This window comes from the organism of the source record quoted next, unplaced genomic scaffold (genome assembly GCF_019419815.1).
Source record: "Pyrus x bretschneideri cultivar Hongxiangsu unplaced genomic scaffold, Pyrus_bretschneideri_v1 Contig11, whole genome shotgun sequence".
NCBI classification, from domain to species: Eukaryota; Viridiplantae; Streptophyta; class Magnoliopsida; order Rosales; family Rosaceae; genus Pyrus; species Pyrus x bretschneideri.
Genome location: NW_025999402.1, coordinates 8,059,210 through 8,079,600, shown reverse-complemented (window position 1 = coordinate 8,079,600; position 20,391 = coordinate 8,059,210). Strand labels below are relative to the sequence as shown.

The following is a 20,391-nucleotide window of genomic DNA, read 5'->3' as shown; positions in this document are numbered from 1 at the left end:
CTTCTGTTTTTATATTATTTTTTCTTCTCTGTCGGTGTAGTCTGACAACACCCCAAAATCATGGCATCAATGTAGCTATTGGTGCAAATAGTATTGCCTAAAAGTCCTAACACAAAAACTGCATCCCAAAAAGCCAAACAAACTTGCAGATAGTAGTATATACAAGCTAAAAATAGAGTTAAAAATCAAAGGGTGTAAAAATAAATCACATATTGAATTGGATTTATGAGGATATATTAGGTAGTAAAATAGGTTTTAAAGAGATATTAATAGTTTAGTTAAAAATCAAATGGATGCAAAGAGTAAGTTGAGTATCGAAAAAAATTAAATGAGTTGAAATGAAATGCCCCTTGATTTAAGCATGTTAGAAATTTGACCATTTGAGTTACAAGTCGTTGAGTAAGAATCGAAAGCCGGTCAAAGCTTGGCCACTTTGTGGAGGAAAATTCAAGAGGTAGGCACCATATCTTGGCCAACAAACTTAACCTACATTTGCCGAATTTCAGGGTTTTACTGCAAAAATCTCAATCGACTTTCTGAAATAAAGAAGTGGAACAAGTTTCTTCATGTATTAAAACTATAAGTGAACAATTCCTTCTAAAAACAACATTCAACAGTGAAATTCATATCAACAGCAAATCATTCGAGAAACGGAACCACGGAAACAAAGTCACGCTTTTAATCCTCCTCTAGATTGATGGAGTCCTTGAACTTTCCATACAGAATTTTCTTCAACTCGGCCATCTGTGCAAGAATAGATTCCTTCTCTTCTTCAAGTTTCTCTAAACTTTTGCTCGTCGCCTCTTGCATCTCCTCTATCCTGCTCTCCACTTCTTCTTTCGGCACGTGGGCAAAGACTTCACCTATCTGGAACCGGACCACCTCCTCGTCAGTGAGAATCAACTCGTTGCTAGCATCCTCCAGATTATCCTTTGATTCCTGGACGGCAAAATGAGATCAAAAGAAGGCACAGCCTATAATCCAGTTGATGTTCAGGTTCAACTGTTAACGGTAATACCCATAACTGAGAGTTCAGAACCGATCTGATATAATTCTTAAGTAACTTTGACACGTTAAAACAATATTGGAAACTGAATTAACTTTTTTGAAGGTAGAAATTGGATTAACTTGGTTTAAGAGGAAAATTGCAATATCCGAAGAACATTTATGTCACAAAATGATCACCGACTAATCAATAGACTAGAGAATCGACCATAAGGCTCCCAAGGAAAACAAAAAAGGTAGACCAAATTCAAAATGTATAGGCCTTTATCCCTGCTTGAAGAGACAATATAACTCCCAAGGAAAACCAATTGTGCTAAAGTAAACTTTGATACAAAGATACACTTAAAATTATCATCACACAGAATCCCGGCATAGAGGATCACGATAAATTTGATGATTAGTCAGTTGGCACATATCAGGAACCCTATTCCACACCGGCCAACAAGTTTTTCATGTTAAACCATCCACTAAAACCATAGAATCAAACGCAATTCCGATGTCAACATTTGTCAAAGCGACTTTCTGAAAGAAATGCCGATTGTACAACATAAAACTCGTTGCTTTCAGGCTAGTTTGAGAAATCACCTGGTGCAACAATCCCCCAAAACCTAGAAGACTAACGAACAAGTCAATCCGTCTTCAGCATAGCAGCACTTTCAGATTACAATCATGGTAAAAGTTCTATAAACCTTCGACACTAATCCATTAAAACAAGTTTAATTCTGACCTTATCAAATGCAAGACAAAAAACAGAACATGGCATTCTCCAATTTTTTGCAATCACATCAAGTACAGGGACAAAAAGACTTAATCTTTAAACAGAAAGAAGAACAAAAAATCTAAGCAACCAAAAACCCATAAAATTAAAGCAAATTTACAACTTGGGTGGACGAATTATCGAACCCCATCTCAAGAAATTCAACGAAATTCAGTTTCAAAACCAAAATAAATAAAAATCCCATTTAAACATAAAGAGAAAAAAAAGTCAAAAGATTTTACCTTGGCAAATTTGATCTCGTCCTCGAGCTCGTGAAACCGGTTATTCAACCGGCCAAATTTGTTGATGTTCTGCTGGTCCTCCCATGTCACCTCCGTCTCAGATCCTCCACCCTTTTGCCCCAAAAAACTTATAAGTTAAATAATACAAATTATAAAACTTTTTGCAGGGAAATGTTTGAAGTAAATAAGTACAGAGAAATTAATTATGCGAATAAAATATTAGGGTTCGAATTCACCTGCTGCATATTTGATTCAAAGCGTTGAACGAACACGAAGAAGCTGCTCAGTGAACTGTGAAGAGTAAAGTCTGTCAACAGGCTGCAATGGGTATTTCCGTACTTATGTCAGTCAGCCATTCCCGTTTGGGCTATTGACAGCACAAATACAATTTTGGGCCTTCCAGGTACAAAGTGGATAATGTAAATTTGGGAAAGATTTTTCAGTGTGTCGGGGACAAGATCCGATACAGTAAGACCTGATTTGGTATTGAGGTGATTCTGAAAAAAGTTGGTATCAAAAAAAGCTGGGAGCTGTTTTTGTGTTTGGTAAACATTCAGCTTCAGCTTTTTTTCACAGTTTTGGGTGAAAAAAAGCCAAAAACAAGAAGTTGCAAAACCCAGCTTTGAAAAACCAACTTTTTTTTCACATCTGTTTTACATAAAAGTTTACCAAATACTATAATACTGCTTTTTTTTTTTTTAAAAGTACTTTTACAAAAAAAATTTACCAAACACTCAGCTACTTTATTTACAGCTGCTTATTCTCACAACACAGCAGAATCAGTTTTTTTTCAAAGCACAGCAATACCAAACCAGCTCTAAGTGTCATAATACAAGAGATTAGATACATGAAAACAAAAATTTCTCACTATTTATATTATGATACTTGTTATACCGGGCTCTTTTCGTAGCATATTTTTAAGAAATAACTAAATTACGTATATCGTTCTACAACACTAATCATGTGACTTAAAAAAAAAAAAAAACGTGTCTCTAAATATGGCATCAACTGTTGAAACCTGGCGAATTCATAAGTTTGAAACCCAATAAATAAGGTTCGAGCTTTGACCAGGGTCCCGAGCAACAACTGAACCTATAAAAACAAGTGGTATGGAGCTTTTCACACAAAAATGTGGCCTCCTTCAAATTTTCTAAAAAAAAACTGTCACCCCCTTTCTAAGATTAGAATAAAAGGAACTCCATGTGTTACTAGTGAATTTTTAGCCATTAACATAAACCCTAGCACCTTATTTAAGCACTAATTATACACTTAATTTCTCCTCTTACATCTCCTTTCCTGAAATTCCATGTAATATATGGCATCTGCAGACACTAGAGGTCTTTCTCTTTTACACAATTATGGTGCAGTGGCTATGATTTTGATCATTTATCTAGTCATATGCCATAGTTCAGCTATAGAAGCGAGGAATTTTGATGTTAATGGTGGATTTAGTGTCAAACTTATTCGCCGAAATTCTCTAAATTCACCACTTAACAATCATAATTATAAAATTTCTCGACGTCTTATAGAAGAAAGCACCCCACAATCAGAACTAAAGCGTGACAAGGAGGGCGGTGAGGGTGCACAACTTATGAAGCTCTCTCTTGGAACTCCATCCTATGAGATTTATGCAGTGGCGGATACAGGAAGTACGTTGTTGTGGACGCAATGTGAGCCATGTCCGACTTGCTACAAGCAGAAAAATCCCAAGTTCGACCCGAAGAAGTCCTCATCGTATGCCACCCTTCCATGTACTGCACACGAATGTAGTTATGCTAACGACACTGGCTACACCTCTTGCTCAAATGATGATCAAAAGGTTTGCAACTACAATTACACTTACATGGATGATTCCATAACGCAAGGGGTGATGTCGAAAGAGACGATCACGTTTGGATCCAGCTCTGGGAAGCCGGTTTCATTCAAAGACGTTGTGTTTGGCTGTGGACACAACAACACCGGGGAAACTTTCGCCGAAAATGAAATGGGAATAGTAGGGCTTGGAGCTGGGAATTTATCTATTATTTCTCAACTTGCTCCTCACGTTGGAGGCAAGAAATTCTCACATTGTCTCGTACCCTTCAATCCGGATCATCCCAATGATGCAAGCATCATGAGTTTTGGGAAGGGGAGTGAGGTTTCGGGTGAAGGTGTGGTTTCGACGCCTTTGATCACTAAAGCAGACAAAAACCAATATTTCGTCACCGTTGAAGGATTCAGCGTCGGAGAACAGTTTGTGCCATTTAACTCATCAGGGTCGGTTTCAAAAGGGAACATGTATCTTGACTCGGGAACACAAGTGACAATGCTGCCACAAGATTTTTACGGCAGATTGGTAGAACAAGTAAAGAAGGTGATGAATTCGTCGCTAAAACCAGTCGAAGTACACGATGAGTCTGGAACTGTGCTTTGCTACAACACCACGGAGAATCTCAAAGCACCATTATTGACGGTTCATTTTGACGGCGGTGCTAAATTGCAGTTGTCACCGGCACAAACTTTCTATCAAAACAAACAATATAAATTACACTGCTTTGGAACGCTTAACGCAAGTGATACAATAGATGAAGGAGTTGGCCTCTATGGAAGCTATGCTCAGTCAAATTTTTTGATTGGTTTTGATCTTGAAAAAATGTTGGTCTCCTTCAAGGCAGTTGATTGCAGAAAAACTAGCAGTACTAGTCCTAGCCCTAGTCCTATTCCTAATAGTGCTTTTGCTATTCATTTCTCTTATTTCTTCAACTACGTTTTCAGTTTTATTTTGATTGTAATTTTGTACTTGTAGGAAATTAACTAGCCGAAGGAGCTTGGGTATAAAAAAAATGAATCATTAAAATGTTTCGTGTATGAGGGGGAAGTGAACTTAGGATCTCGGATGTATGGATAAATTAATGTTCTTAATCACTTGAGTTTAAAACGTCATGTGTTATTTTGTATCCTTAACCATATTCTCTTACATATGCACTCTTGTGCTATTTTGTATCGTCATTCAGTTCCTTCTAAAGTTCAATTTCTATGCGACGTAGAACTAGGAGAGTAGACTTCTTGGTTGATGATGATCATGTAGATTTTTATCATGTGGTGGTGATGGCAGGAGACCCAGTAATATTCCAAGCCAGGAGCCAAGTATTTAACCATGTAAAAAGTAATTAACATGGATATTATTGTTACTGTGATATTAAGAAAAATTGATTACCAAAAAACGAACTAGAAACCCTAGAAATGACGTTCTTGCTCATGAAGGCTTTGACCAGAAAATCATGTGGCCTGAAAACCTCTCCCATGCAAATTTTCTGAAAACAAACATTGCTACTCTCTCTTAATAAACTCCATTTTTGCAGCACTTTTCTTCTTCTTGAATCTAAATCCCTCTTCTAATCTCTCTTATGGCAGCTGCAAACACTGCTACTTCATAAACTTATACGATTTTAATCACTTTTCTAATTTATCTATGCCATTCAGATAAGGGGCTTTGGGCACAAAATTAAGGACAGAAATGAGTCTCTTTGAACACCAAGAGGGTGAAACAGTGCCCATTCTATACAGGCACCACGTACTGTGCCCAATGCAAGAAAAAAAAAACAAAAAACATTAAAGGGCATGGGAACCAAGCGAAATGGGATCGACCTGACAACTTTTTGACAGAACACAAACACGAAAAACTTTTTGTATCTATAAAATTGATTTATAAACACAACTGCATGTGTCGTTTTCGTTTTTCTTTACTGTTCAGTGTTTCGGATTTACGATGGATCGTTTCCATCTGCCATGAAGGTTTGTTAGATTCTCAGCTTTTTCAATTGTTTTTCAGATTCTTATCTTCCTCTAGGTTGGTTTTTTGTGCTTGGTTTTATTTTTTTTATCTTTATCATAAGTGTTTATTTTTTCTACTGTATTAAAAGTCCTTCACGTGGCGCATAACGAAAAATTGTCCATACGCTCATCATCTAATCAACCGTACAAAGGTGTGGTGTGACTTCAGATAGGCAAATATAACACAATTTGAAAAGAAATGTCTGTTGAATATTAATACATTATAAATTTCATTTATTTTTAGAAATTGTGCCCGTTAAATATTAATAAATAATAAATCATTTCACTTTCTTACACATCACAAGAATATGTGGGCACAATTCAGAATTTGTGCCTTTATTGTAGTATAAAATGTAAGCACTCCTTAACTAATTTTTCTATGAAAGATTTCAAACAAGATTGCTCCATACACGTTTGAATTTGATCAAGTTCTGCATTATTGAGAATGAGACCAACATGTGACGTCACGGAGTTAGGATTGGAACCGAATCTCCAGCATCACATTCGTTTATTGCTTCAAACATTACAACAACTTCTACATCGAATCCTCCAGCTCGACATCCACAACCACCTGTTAATGTCAGGCGCATATCTCGTTTTGTTGATAATCAGTGTTGGAAACACATGTTTGCCTTTTAGAGCATCTCCAAAAGAGATGTCAAAAGATAAATGTCAAATGTTAATTTGATGGCTGACGTGGCAATGTCAATTTTTTTTTTTTCAACCGATATGTTTTTTTGTTATAAATGATATTTGTAGAACCCATTTTAAAAAGAAATCAATTAAAATGCATTTTCAAGATCTATAATTAGTGCATTAATAGGATCCACACAATAAAATGATTAAAAAAAATTGACATTAAATTTTCTCATATGTCAATCCACATAAGATTAACATATCAGTTTGAGCTCGCTCCCACCTTCAAAATTAATTACATGGTATTCCATATAAGATTTGACATTTCATTTGGAGATGGTCTTAGCTCGTCGGGGTCGGTTTCGAAAGGGAGCATGATTCTTGACTCTAGAACGTAGGTGACAATACTACAACAGGATTTCTATGGCCGATTGAGAGAGCAAGTAACGAAGGCAGTTGGTCTGAAACCGGAACATCTCAAGGGAGCTGACATTGACGGTGCATTTTGACCGTGGTGTTAAAGTGCAAATAACACCGGAACAAGCCTTCTTCTATACTGAAGATGTAGGACATAAGCTGTTGTGTTCTACGTTGATGAATGCCACCGAAGTTACAAGTGAGGACGTCAATGTTGCTACTTACGGAAGCAACACTCGGTCGAATTTCTGGGTCCGCAGCCATTTTTCATGATCTACACCCTTGTTTATTTTTGCCTCCATTAACTGATTCAATCTAACGACTACAAATAAACAAGGAGTGTGCATTTTCGATAAGGGATGATCAGAAATTACTTCCCTGAACGAATATGATACGAAAATAGAAATCAAAGAATTTAATATATAGAACAAACACATGATCTAGCATATAAACTTAGTCGAAACACCAGTAAAATCCGACAACACTATAAATATTGAGTTGTAAACTATGAAGACAACATGAGATAATTGTATTGGTTCTTTCAGAGATTTCGAACCACTACAATCGACAACAACAAAAGAGAAACTTATATTGTTTTACCTTAATTAAAAGAGTTTTTATTGGTTCTTTCATGGAGTTTGAACCCTACGACAATAATTGAGGACCATCACAAAATCTTTAGCAGAGGAGCCAACTGTTACCGGTATTTTTTTTGTTGTTGGTGCTGTTCGGCACCACAACTCTACTAGGGATTCTAGTTGCCATGTTGGAAGCACCGGCTGACCCCGACACAGTATCTCCACCTGCAAGAAAGGAAAAAATTAAAACTTGAAGCGTAAGTGGAATTGCTTCCACGCCCTATCGCTTCTTTTATTGAAAATGCATGCAATAAACAACAGTCAAAGTGTTCCAATGCGTTTTGTAGAAAAATGTTATGACACTTGACCCATAGCATCCATGTCAGGGAAAATGCTCTCTTTGCGTATGATAGGAAACAGAAGAGAGCTCCGGTTGCACTGTCAAACTATGTTTTGATAGATGGAACGCGAAAATGAATTTCTAGGTCTTCATGAGCAGCCATAGTAATGTCAAACAAGTTTGTATAACGTCAAAAACTCAAAATCTTCTCAGCTTTGCAGGAAGACAACAAAAATATACTCACCTCAGTTTCACTGCTAAGTTCAAGTTTCATTGCAAGGTACTTCTGGATTGTTGATACGGGCATTTTACCATCCCTGCATAAGAAAAAGAAAGTCAATACAACTAAGTCCCAATATTTTTTTTCATTATCCATTACGAAACCAGAATAAACACGGAAAAAGCTTAGGCAACTTGAAAACCATTAAAAAATAGAAATATTGCAAGATTTAATACTTGTGTCAACCAAAACCATTTTCTATCATCGATCGTTGAAGATCCATCAAAATAATTTCTCAAAACTTCGTAAGTCTAAATCTTGAAGCCAGTTAGTTGTTACCCTTGCTCACTAACAGGAAAGTAGTCATGAAGATTGAAATTCTTCTAAATGCACAAATTGGAATGGATTTGGAAAAGCCTTAGGGAAAATATGTGGTTCAAATAGATATCTGGGAAGGGCAGTTGACTCAACACTGTTCTGTTTTCATTTCTGGTGTATAGCATTCTTACCAGATGATGCTATACTTAAATCACGTGACAAGTTTACTACGGCAAAAGAATAAGAAATATGTAATTTATAACCCTAAAAAAATACGGTAGACAAGACACACACAAAGCTGAACCCACATTTTGGTACTTGTCGCTCTATCCTATACATGCTTCAGATGATTAAATCACTAAGATATGACAATGGATCAATGCAAAACGACATAGCCTAACTTCAAAGGAAGTAAAAGGATTACAGAAACTCACTTTATTTTCAAGCAACATGCTGATATCTGTGGCAATGAAATTTCTCCTTTCCTGAAGAAATTTACCATCAAAATCAGGGATCGGCATGAAAGAAATCAAAATTGGGCTCCCAAAAAAAAAAAGAACCATAACAATTTTATAACAAAAAGAACATCTCACCAGTCTTCAGACGCAACCAAGGAGAACCAAACAGGAACATTTCTATACTTAGCCCCACATGTATCTAGCATAGGTTGAGTTGAGACACTTGATTCCCCGGATGCAGCTACCCTGTTCTGATTAGCTGTGCGCACCCTTTTACGTTTCACTAGGCCTGATGCCCCTGTTCCGTTACTGTTATTTTTTCCTCTTGCCTTCTGGTCGGCCTCCTTTTTTTTGGTTTTGGGCGTATATGCATTCCTGATGCAGTCCAGAGCATTTGGCAATTCTCCTTCTGCCTTAATTTGAGACATATAAAGTTCACTATCAAGGGAATTGATTGGATCAGACTTGGCATGCAACCCTTGTGAATTTGGCTTCGAGGACTTGGTTCGGTTAGCAGCCTCTACGAGACAGTTTAAGGGCGTCCACAGATCAGCTTTCCCTTCTATTATTTCAACGTCATTGTTCATATATTTATTAGCAGTTCGCTCATATGAATGCTCAGGCGAATCCTGCATAATTGAATAAACATGCAAAAATATATTTCATAAACAGGTTTCAAATTTAATCAGGTCTCCCAAATTCATTTATACTACCAGACTACAAATTGCCTCAGACAATATGCCACATTGTAGGAATGTTGCCATGTTGTCCTCGAGAGGCTTTTTTTCTTTCTATAATTTATCCCTCATTGGTCGGAACAATTGTAGTTTATTACACAATGTAGGCCATGGATCACCATCTCATATCATCTACCTTAACTGGGCAGGTGTCTCATCATTCTATGGTGTTTTTAACTTCTTTTTTTTTTTTATGTCTATTAAACAACAATGTCAAAACCACTCCAGCATTGCTATCATGTAAAGACGTTGTGGATATATCGATAAACAAAAATTAACGGTACAATAAGTTAGGGGGACATGAAGCAAAACCCTAAAATAGTGTCTAAAGGCCGTTAGAAGCAGAGAATGGAAATGGGAGAGTGGGAAACGAGGACCCCAGCTCAAACCAACAACAAAAATCAATCTAGAGGATGAGAAATCAATTGAAACAATTCCTATAAGAAGTGAACATTTGGAAGCCCCAAAAGATCATGAAAAAAACTGCACCAATACACAGAGCCCAAACGACAAGAATCCCACCCACAAACCCCAGTATGATCAACACCAAAGTTTGCTAAACAGCTACCTAGCTACCTTCACATATGAGAAACCCGAATCCGCATGGAAGACAGAATGGTGCAACAGTTAGATCAATCAACCAATAAATGCCAAGGCACCTAACAAGACCTTTGGTGTTATTGACGTGAAACAGATAGAGCCTGATCATTTTTGCTCAAGCTTGAGAGAGAATGTTGAAGAATAAAGAACTAAAGCCAGCTAGAAAATCTTATCTCCTACCATAAAAGAATATTGGGTTTCCTTTTTTTTTTTTTTTTAATAGGGTTTCCTAGTTTGATTACGAATGTGACCTGATTTCAGAAGTGAATAACTTGTGTTAGAGTCATGATGAATGTATCATATTTTCTAACTATTGTCTCAACATAAAGCATTGGACTTGTTTGGTTTTGCAATGAAACTAAACATAAATGCTACGATGATGCACAAATAATCAAAATCCTGCCCCCCTTTACCTGGCTCTTATTTCGTGCGAATTCATCAAGAGTACCAGTTGAGTTGGAGCTCATTGTATGATCTTCTGTAGAATCATCTCTCTTTGCAGCTTCTTCAGCAGAAAAACTGCATCCTCGTAAAACAGCACCCTTTCTTGACAGAGCTCTTGATCTCTTTCCAGTCAAACCTGACTGTAATGGAACTTTGGGGGTACTGACTACCAATGAAGATAATGATCTCTCCTTCCTTTTCACTGGCAATGAAGAAGGTGTAACATCAGGATCATTAGCTTCGGGCAAGTTAGCTTCTGGTGTATCAACTTTCTTTCCTTTAACGGGAAATATCTTGGCTATAATATCTTGCAAATTATGGTCTGGCCTGCAGATCATCAAATGACATCCTAAGCATGCGTGAGAACATTTCCACGTAAAGCTCCAGCGCACATTTATGACGTTGTGACTGGAAAATTAGTAAAACGAAAAAACTATTGACCTGTATAAAATCATATGACAGCGTGCAAGTAGGCACCCTAGTTACACAAATTGGTATCTAAGTAAAGCATTAATTAGGGGTAAAAAACCTGCCTTTATCTCAATCTGGAAAGTTTCAAATTGTTATGATGATTGACAAAGCATCAACTTTCTATTGCTCGACGATAATAAACAAGCATCGGTTTGATATCTGCCGTATGGTAGGTTGGGAAACAACGCAATGTGACTAACACTACCTCTGTATAGGAGTCCATTAATTTCATTTCTAAAAGTTGCTTTCCAAACTTTTCAGTAATTCCCTATTTAAGTATCGGAAGAACGAACAACACCATGCAGGTGAAACATCGTCAGCTCTGAATATAGGTACAATACCTGAGTTTTTCGACAGGTAAAATTCCGAGATCAATTTCACAGACGGGACAGCAGTCCCCTTCCTCATCCGAGAGCTTTTCGAAGATGCACTTCCTGCAAACTGGTTTCGAATTCCACATTTTACGAAATTAAGCATTGAATTATATGAATAGTCGAGAAAATTCTTCGAAAACAAAACCCTTTTCTTCAACTCTACGGAAATGCATGGCAATAGAAATAAATTTAACAAAAATTACAAGGAACAATACGATCATTTCGCAACGTCCTCAAGTGTTAATCGACAAAAAAAAAATAAAAAATCAAATTTCGGTTCCCAAATTGTGGGAAAAAATGAAAACTTGCAACAAAAAAATCAAATTGTGCAGATATGGAAAAACAAGAACAGACCGAGATCATAAAATTGGCAGAAAATGAAGAAACAATTAAGGGAAGAGGAGATTAAAACGGATACTCACACGTGTGGAGGCAGAGTGAAATGGTTGTAGCCTCCTTCAATAGCATATTACAAAGAGGGCACGTCATGCATGCCTCCAGCTTCTCCCTCTTAACTTTCACCACATGACCACCACCAACACCACCAGCCGCCATCTCTTCCTCCACCTCTTTAACCCTTATAATCTCCAAACCTCTGTGTCTATGTCCCCCTGCCTCTCCCCCTAAACCCCATTCAACGCCCGACCCGACAGAAACGCAAAGCCATAGGTTTTCGGATAATTAAGTGAGAAAATTAAGAAAAGTGTGGGGCTGTGTTTTGGGTTTTATCGGACGTGTCGGATGGTTGGTGGTGTCGGATCTGAGGGGAGTGAAGAAAGTGGCGGGTTTTCGAGGCGAAACTAAGAGATGAGTTGTGATTGATTGCGGGAAAATCACGTTGGGTTTGTTGGGATTTCAGGACAAAGTCGAGCTTCGATGAAGAAACATGAGCGAGAGAGTTCGGACAGAGTCTGTGTGCGTATGTGAGGGGAGAGAGAGAGAGATGTTAGAAAGGCAACGCCGTTAAGTTGCGTCTTGTGTTCTTGTAAACAAAAACCTTAAACCAAGTTCGAGTTTTTATACTCCGTGATTTTGGTTTTACCAACTCACTTGTATATATAAGAAACAGGGGTCTTCATATTTTTTTTTTATAAAAATAGAGATTAATTAAGGAGTGCACCCCACATCAAGCTTTAATAATTCGAACTGTTATTTTTTTTAAGTTGCACTTTATAGATCATTCTTACAAAGTATTAACCAAATTGGAAATGTTTAAGACGTCTAATTGAGTTCAAATAAATTAACGAATATTTTGTTATATATGAAACAATATATTTTTATCTTGATAATTAAATAGGCAAATAGTTTCGGATTTAATTGAATTTTTGTAAAAATTATCTATAAAACGAGATTTACAAAATAAATAATTTAAATTATTGAAGTTCGATGTGGAATGGGCCCACACCTAATCTCCATTTTTTTCAAAAAAATAGAGATCCCTAATGCCTACACACACACACGTTACACGTTGTGAGTATGCCCTGCCCCTAATAGTTTTAGGTTCATATATTTTCTTTAATTTACTGCTTCTTTCCTGTCGGGTTGTATTCTAGAATAAGGTGTTTTTTTTTTTTCGGAAATGATGGGTTTAATACCTTTTTTAGTGGGATGCTTATCCAAACTATTAAGTTTTTTTCCATACAAGAAAGAGGCCTCTTCGTTGCGACAGTAATTCATGTGACATGTTTGATTTTCGGAATCGTTTAAGTTGGTAGCAGTGTAATAATTGTTTAATGTTGTGAATCGTTTTAAGTTGGCTGTGATGTAGTAATTATTTAATATTGTAAATTGTTTTAAAGTTTGTGGAATGATCATAATTGTTCAATTTTGTGAATTATTTTAAGTTGGCGATTGTAATAATTGTTTAGGTGCAAAAATTGATGTGTCATGAATCGTTTTAACTTTACAGTGTAAGAATATACTGTCAAGTTGGTGGGGGGTAATCATTGTTACGTAATTATAATATGAGAAGATTCGTAACATTTGTTGTTTTAGCTTAAATAAGTTAAAGTTATTTGAACACCAAAAAAGTGTTGCACTTGCTAACAAATTTTTTATAGCCTTATTATTACAAGAGATATTTCTACTCTAAACAACACTAGGAGAAAGGGAGGATTTGAACTAGAAATATAGTAGGTTGCAGAAGGAGATCCTAAACACAGGATATCTACTATTTTCTACTAACAAAATATTTAGAGTAATACTAGGCAGACCAAATTTACAAACTATGCAACGTGTCATTAATAGAAAATCAGGACATTAATCAACATTTAAATAATAGATTATCTTCTTAATATTACTCCAATATTAATATTAATATAGATAAATTCATATATAGAAAACAGAATCCACCTTTATTAGAGAGCGTATATTTTTTTGTCCGAATAGTCCTATTATTATCTCGATACACCTCATCACACATGTGCCCTCTTATTAGATTGAATGGGGGCCGAAGCCCAAAGATCAAAGAAGGGTATCGAGTGTGAAGAGCATATAAAGAAGCCCAAAGCATTAGAAGGTGATTAGCAGCCTAATTAAGGTCCTGTAATCTCTCTAATCAAGCTTGGAAGAGGGATGGTACCCTTAACTAAGTCAGTCTCCAAAAACACAAAATCCACATCCCTTCTCCATTTCAATCAACTCTTTAACCCTTCAATAAGATCAAAAAATTTCTACACATATCCTTTTTCATACACAATAAAAAATTATCTCTCTCCTCACGTGACACATCACAATATAAAATTTTATGAGAAATCAACTCATTTCATATGCATGGCCCAATAAGCACTATGTTAGTTTAGTATAGATTATCATACTGTTTGTAAGGAAAATTATATGAATATAAATAAAAAAGCAATTTCACTTCAATTTATTCCATCAACGGAAGATCGATGACGCATATTCATTAGAAATAAACTAAGTTCTTGACACACACAACCAAACAACAACAAAAAAGGACTAAGTTCCCTCTACTAATAATAATGTAAGAAGAGCACCGCAGTCGACAAAGTTGTAGACTTGTACTTGACGATACAGCAACCTTGGGCATTGCCATTCCCGTCGGTGTTAAGCACCTTAGCGTACATCCAAGTCTAACCCTCCGGTGCTGCACTGATCAACAATCCTCGTCGTTCCTCGAGCTCCAATCCCGGTGTTTGTCACCTACACATACATGCATACATACATTTAGATAAGATTTTGTATATACAGTTGCACTCAAGCGTAACCAATTAATATGTAAATATGTACTCTATGTATCTTTTGCAAGCAGCTTGTTAGGTAGGGCCAACAAATCCACAAAGGAAGAGATTTTTCAGTATGTCCGGAACATAGATACATACGTCATATGTTATTATATTAGAGAAACACATGAAAGTCACTCGTATAATAACCTATGATGTACATATTGCCCTGTATTCCAGACACATTAAAAATCTCTTCCCAAAGGGCAGCCCATATATGCTGCCTGCGCCATGCATAAGATTGATCCCCATGCACTGCCCGGCATGGTCAATACACAGATCATGGTCTGAACATTTCCCGGCCATTTTGTGAATCGATCATCAAGGAATCGTGGTTGAATTTAATTATAAGCGTTGGAAGCCATAAGGCTAAGATAAAAGCGCAAATAATCAAAATCCTGCCCCCGTTTACCTAGAGTTTATTTGGATAATCTTCTGTAGAATCATCTTTTTTGGCAGGGTCTTCGGCAGCAAAACTACATCCTCCTGACGAACTCTCCTTCCCTTTCACGGGCAATGAAGAAGGTGGAACATCAGGATCGTTAGCTTTAGGGTCCTTATTAACTTCTGGTGCATCGATTGTCTTTTCTTTAGCAGGAAATATCGTGGCTATAATATGTTGCAAATTAAAGTCTGGCCTGCAGATCATGTAAATGACATCCTAATTAAGCATGTGTAAGAACATTTCAATGGAAGGCTCCCGTGCACATTTACAACATTATGATCGGAAAACTAGTACCAAAAAAAAAAAAAAAAACTACGCACTTGCGTAAAATCGTATGACAACGATGCAAGTAGGAACCATGGTATTTTGTTAACATTTTCTATGCAAAACACCAGTTACGTCATGATTTTTTTCTAAAACCATTTTTCCAAATCTATTTTCTTTCCCTGTTGCTATTGGATAATAAACAAGCATCGACTTATTATCTGCCCTATGGTAGGTTGGGAAGAAAGGCAATGTGACTACCACTAATTATATTTCACAGGTTAATTACTTTCGAAAGATTTTGATAAGTCCCTGTTAACGAACCAAGGAACCAACGACAAGATGCATTTACCGTTAGAATACAGGTACATTACCTGAGTGTTGTCAAAGGCAAATTGCCGAGATGAGTATCGCAAACGGGACATCGGTCATACTCCTCTTCCGACAGTTTTTGGAAGATACACTTCCTGCAAACTGTTTTCAAATCCACATTTTACAAAATTCAGCATTGAATTACGAAAATATTCTAGGAAAACAAAACCCTTTTCTTAAAAAATTACAAGGAATGATACGAATTTTGGCAACGTTCCCGTGTTAGTCAACAAAGACAAAAGAATCACACATGTCATTTTTCAATTAAGGGAATAGAAGATTAAAAGAAACTCACACGTATGGAGGCAAAGTGAAATGGTTGTAGCCTCCTCCGACACCTTATTACAAAGACCGCACTTCAAACATGCCTCGATTGTCTCCCTCTTCACTTTCACCACCTGACTACCACCAGCAGCCGCCATCTCTTCCTCCTCTCCTTCTTAATCCTTATTATCTTAGAAAGACAATGCTTCTTTGTTGTGTCTTTGTGCTTGCAACAAAAACCTTAGACCGAGTTCGAGTATTTATAACCTTGGTTTTGATTTACCAACTCTGTAACATACACTTGACATGTGGTGAGTATTAGTAAGCCCTGCACTTAATAGGTCGAGGTTCATATATTTCATTTTTGTTTAATGCTCTTTCCTTTTGGGTAAGGTTATTTTGGAAAAATGATGGATTTCTTACCAATTTGGGTGCATGCTTATCTAAAATATGATTTTATTTCCATAAAAGAAAGTGATCCCATTCGTCGTGACAATAATATATATCTTGTGACATCTTTATTTTTTGAATTTTATGTTAGTGCCGTTATAATAATTGTTTAGCGTTATGAAGGGTTTAATGTTTTGAAGGGTTTTTGGTGGCATACTTATCCAAAGAATGATTTTATTTCCTAAAAAGAAAGTGACCTCATTCGTTGTGACAAAATACCATTTGACATGTTGATTTGTGAATTGTTTTAAGTTGGTTTTGTTATAAAAATTGTTTATCGCTGTGAATTGTTTGAAGTTGGTGGCATTGTATTAATTGTTTAATGTTGTGAATCACTTTAAGTTGGCAGCGCTTTAACTAGTTAAGTTGTGAATCATTTTAAGTTGGCGGTGCTTTAATTAATTAAGTTGTGAATCTTTTTAAGTTGTGACACCGTCATCATTATTTAACATTATGAATCAATATAAATTGGCTGCGCTGTTATAATTGTTTAACATTGTGAAACGTTCTAAGTTGGTGACATTGTATTAATTGTTTAACATTGTGAGTCATTTTAAAAAGACGATGTTGTAATAATTGTTTAACGTTATGGATCGTTTTAGATTTTTATAGCGCTGTAATTCTAATCAAACTTGAAAGAACGATAGTAATTGGAAAATAAACTATTAGTGAAGCCTTAACTAAGTCAGTCTTCACAAGCACAAAATTGACAGCCCTCCTTTCGATTCATTAGTTAACTCTCCAAGAAGATCATAGAATCTCTACATATGTCTCTTTTCACGCATGATAAGTGTTACACCCCACACTGATTTTAAAAATAGTTGAGTTTTTATTTTTAAAAAATGGTTTTTGAATCTTAATTAGGGACCTGGCTTCGCTACCCTTTCAGTTTCAATACATTCTCATCATTTCTTATTTGTGCGGTTATGGTTAAATCATATTAACATTTAATTTTTTTTTTTTTGTCTTAATATTTTTATAAAAAAATCAATATAAAATATTGACCTCATTTAACCGTGACCGCACAAAATAAGAATGGATGAGAGTACATGAGGCCGGAGAAGTCGGGTCCCTTAATTAGTGAGTCCAAGGGGCTCACCCCCTAATTTGTCCCCCGGCTCCCTTCTCCTTTTCTTTTTTTTTTTTCTAATTTTTAGAACTCTTTCTCTTCCCCGTCACTTCTGTGCACCCCCTCTGCAACTCTCTCCCTCTCGGTGCTCCTCTTCGACAAGAACACACACACCCATACATACAAACGCACGTAGGCCACCAACCCTCTCTCTGTGCTCCTTCACCCTTCGGAGAGCCTCTCCCGTACCTCTCGTTCCTCATCTCCCTCTGCGAGTAAAGGACCGAGACCACCCATCGATTTCTCCGGCGAGTTCGTCGTCCTTCAGTTTTGGGTAAGCCTCAAAACACTCCAAATGCTTCTCTTTTCCTCCCTACAGTTCTTTTCTGACCACGTTGTTGTGTTTTGGACGTCAACATACGAAGAAACACCTCGGAGGACTATATTCCCAGTTTTCCGGCTGGGTGCCAGGACTTGCAGACATTTTACGATCATATTCCGGCCACAATTGGCCACGAGGAAGGTATATTTCGATCCCTTACTTTCCGGGCTTCAATTTGGTATTTTTGAGTTGCATGATTTGGTTGAGTTTTGAGCTCCACCGGAGCTCGGGAATTCTCCGGCCGATTTCCGGCCTTCTTCTTCCTAGGGTCCGGTGACCCACAAACCTTTGAACCCAAAACCCTTTCTACACCAGCCCAAACCTTGGGCCTTTGTGACCCAAGCCCTTAACCTTTTAGCCCCAAAACCCTTAGCCTATGTATATGATTTTGGGCCTGACAGGCCTTTAGCTTAGGCCGGCCCGTTTCCCCCAACCCATATCCTTTCAAGTCTAGGCCTTGGGCCGGATTACCCAAGCCCAACCCAATTATTTTTATTTATTTGTTTTTCCTTTTATAGAAGAGAGTTTTAACGAAAAGTCCACGGTCCTATTCATTTTAACGAAAAATCACATTTTTACACTAAAAGTCGATCCTGGTACTATTCACTTTACCCTTTATTTTGTCCTTATCGTTAAAACTCAAAGTTTTCAAGCTATTTTCATTAGTTTTCCTTTTATAAAACCCAAAGGCTTTGAGCCATTTCTGTTAGGGTCTTAAGCCCGTTAGCCACTAAACCTTTTAAACCCTAAACCCTAGCTGGCCAAACCATTTATGTGGAATATTCTGTTAGGGAATATTTCGTCAAGGAATATTCTTTAGAATATTCTATTGACTTTTACAAAATTTATCCAAGATCCTTCTTAAGGTAATTCGACGTCTTAAATCTATTTCCGACTTCCGTTTTTTTTCCAAATTCAATTGTTATGCTATAGTTTTATTAATTGCACCCTTTCTGTGCTTAGGGACAATTATTTGTGATGATTCCGTGCTTATTAGTTTGCGTGACTCTTCGGCAGCTAATATCTGTGAGTGGACCTCTTCTAAAAATGCATGTTTTAATAGTAGAGACGCATACATGAAAAACATGATTTATTGAATACGTTTTGTGAATGTTTTATGAGAAATTGATTATCATGCTATACTGAGCTTATTTTGAAATACCATATTTTCTATCGAACCCATGTTCTTTGTAGAATATCTTATGGATGACGTGTAACATCCCGTCCCAAATTTCATTTTAACGTATGTTTGAATTTACAATTTTACCCTCTAGTTTGTTATTCTACGTGTAGTTTTGTGTTGTGTGGTGTAGTAGGACCACACACACACTCATACACCTCGTCTCACTCCCCCGGGATTCCCTCATTTCCTGTCTCTTCTCTGTCTCTTCTCTCTCTCTTTCACTCTCCCCGAGTTCTTCTTCTTCTTCCTTCTGCAAACATACGGTTATACACACAAACACACTCAAATCTTCACCAATCAAGAAACCAAGACCACCCTCGTGCTCGTGAGGCTGAGAAGAGTTCAGAGGTGCCATTTTCAGGTAAGGATATAGTTGTTTTCACGTCGATATCGCCTTGGCCGATTTGAACACTGTTCATGCAAATTTAATTTACTTAGTTTTTGGACATTTGAAGCTTGTAGATGTGTTTGTGAGGTCCCAAGGAACCTCGGAGTGTATCGTTGGACGAGTTTGGACGTCGGGATCGTCCTGTTCAAAGTTGGCCGAGTTTTGAGCTTGAAGACAGGTATGATCGTGTGATTTTTGGGCCTTAAAACTAGTCTATCGTGATTCTACTAGTCCTAAGCTTCATTTTGGTTCAAAAATCATGAAATTTGGTTGAGAAACGAGTGAGAAAACAAAGTTTGAAAAATATCCAGTTTTCCGGCGTCGTCGTCGGCGCCGGAGGCTCGCCGGAGAAGAAAGGGGAATATTTCGTTAAGTCTAACGGAATATTCCTAACGGCAGTGACGGCGTCAGTTAAGTTTAACGGAATATTCCGTCAGTTTAACGGAATATTCCTGACGGCGTCAGTTGATGCCGTCAGTGTGCATGGCACGTGGCCGCGCGTGGGGGCGCGTAGGTCCGTGCCTTGGCCGGCGCGTGGGGGCGCGTGCGGGGTCCAAAAATTATTCTAAAAATATGGGTGTGATCCTGAGGTTGTGTAGATCACGTTGGTATATTCATTTGTCCAATTTGAGCAATGTATGAGAAGTTATTACGAGAAGTTGGTTAGGTGCTTTTAAATTAACGTTTTCGTAGCTTTTTCGCGTATAGGTGATTCGTTTTCCGAGGACGAGTGTTCACACTCGAGGCAGGGGGGCTACGACCCTTCTAATTATCAGTGAGTGGGCTTTTGTTTTCCGTATATACCTATATACATTTATATTCCCAGAAATTAAATAGAAAAGGTTAATTGTTTTATGCCATGCATCATATGAATGACGTTTACGCATCATCACATGCATTGGTAGTGGCATACATTTATATA

General features: G+C 37.2%; 3 protein-coding genes across 8 annotated transcripts; 1 reads left to right on the top strand and 2 right to left on the bottom strand.

Moving 5' to 3' along the window:
* Window positions 1–550: 550 nt before the first annotated feature.
* LOC125472088 (probable prefoldin subunit 4) lies at window positions 551–2,398 on the bottom strand. The gene is made up of 3 exons (XM_048573149.1): window positions 2,241–2,398; window positions 2,005–2,115; window positions 551–939 (listed from the first exon to the last, which is right to left on the bottom strand). The coding sequence occupies exons 1-3, from the start codon at window positions 2,247–2,249 to the stop codon at window positions 679–681; spliced, it is 381 nt and encodes a 126-aa protein (XP_048429106.1). The 5' UTR covers window positions 2,250–2,398; the 3' UTR covers window positions 551–678.
* A 921-nt stretch (window positions 2,399–3,319) lies between these two features.
* On the top strand, window positions 3,320–4,881 carry LOC125472083 (aspartic proteinase CDR1-like). Its single transcript, XM_048573146.1, has one exon. The coding sequence runs from the start codon at window positions 3,320–3,322 to the stop codon at window positions 4,787–4,789; it is 1,470 nt and encodes a 489-aa protein (XP_048429103.1). The 3' UTR covers window positions 4,790–4,881.
* Window positions 4,882–6,656: 1,775 nt separating this feature from the next.
* On the bottom strand, window positions 6,657–12,381 carry LOC125473857 (E3 ubiquitin protein ligase DRIP2-like). 6 transcript variants are annotated; one of them, XM_048577195.1, is made up of 8 exons: window positions 11,833–12,381; window positions 11,378–11,477; window positions 10,535–10,892; window positions 8,920–9,413; window positions 8,761–8,811; window positions 8,033–8,105; window positions 7,471–7,673; window positions 6,657–7,248 (listed from the first exon to the last, which is right to left on the bottom strand). In XM_048577195.1, the coding sequence occupies exons 1-7, from the start codon at window positions 11,963–11,965 to the stop codon at window positions 7,500–7,502; spliced, it is 1,383 nt and encodes a 460-aa protein (XP_048433152.1). In that variant the 5' UTR covers window positions 11,966–12,381; the 3' UTR covers window positions 6,657–7,248; window positions 7,471–7,499. The 6 variants fall into 6 exon arrangements, with proteins under 6 accessions (XP_048433152.1, XP_048433153.1, XP_048433154.1 ...); XM_048577196.1 differs by having other exon boundaries at window positions 6,657–7,192; XM_048577197.1 differs by having other exon boundaries at window positions 7,572–7,673.
* Window positions 12,382–20,391: the final 8,010 nt, after the last annotated feature.

Coding starts and splice junctions, on each gene's coding strand:
- LOC125472088 (XM_048573149.1), bottom strand. Junction 940..2,004: donor ACGAGATCAAATTTGCCAAG/GTAAAATCTTTT, acceptor TTTGCCGTCCAG/GAATCAAAGGATAATCTGGA.
- LOC125472083 (XM_048573146.1), top strand. CDS start 3,320: ATGGCATCTGCAGACACTAGAGGTCTTTCTCTTTTACACAATTATGGT.
- LOC125473857 (XM_048577195.1), bottom strand. CDS start 11,965: ATGGCGGCTGGTGGTGTTGGTGGTGGTCATGTGGTGAAAGTTAAGAGG. Junction 8,812..8,919: donor TTGGTTGCGTCTGAAGACTG/GTGAGATGTTCT, acceptor AAATTTCTTCAG/GAAAGGAGAAATTTCATTGC. Junction 8,106..8,760: donor GCATGTTGCTTGAAAATAAA/GTGAGTTTCTGT, acceptor TTTCTTATGCAG/GGATGGTAAAATGCCCGTAT.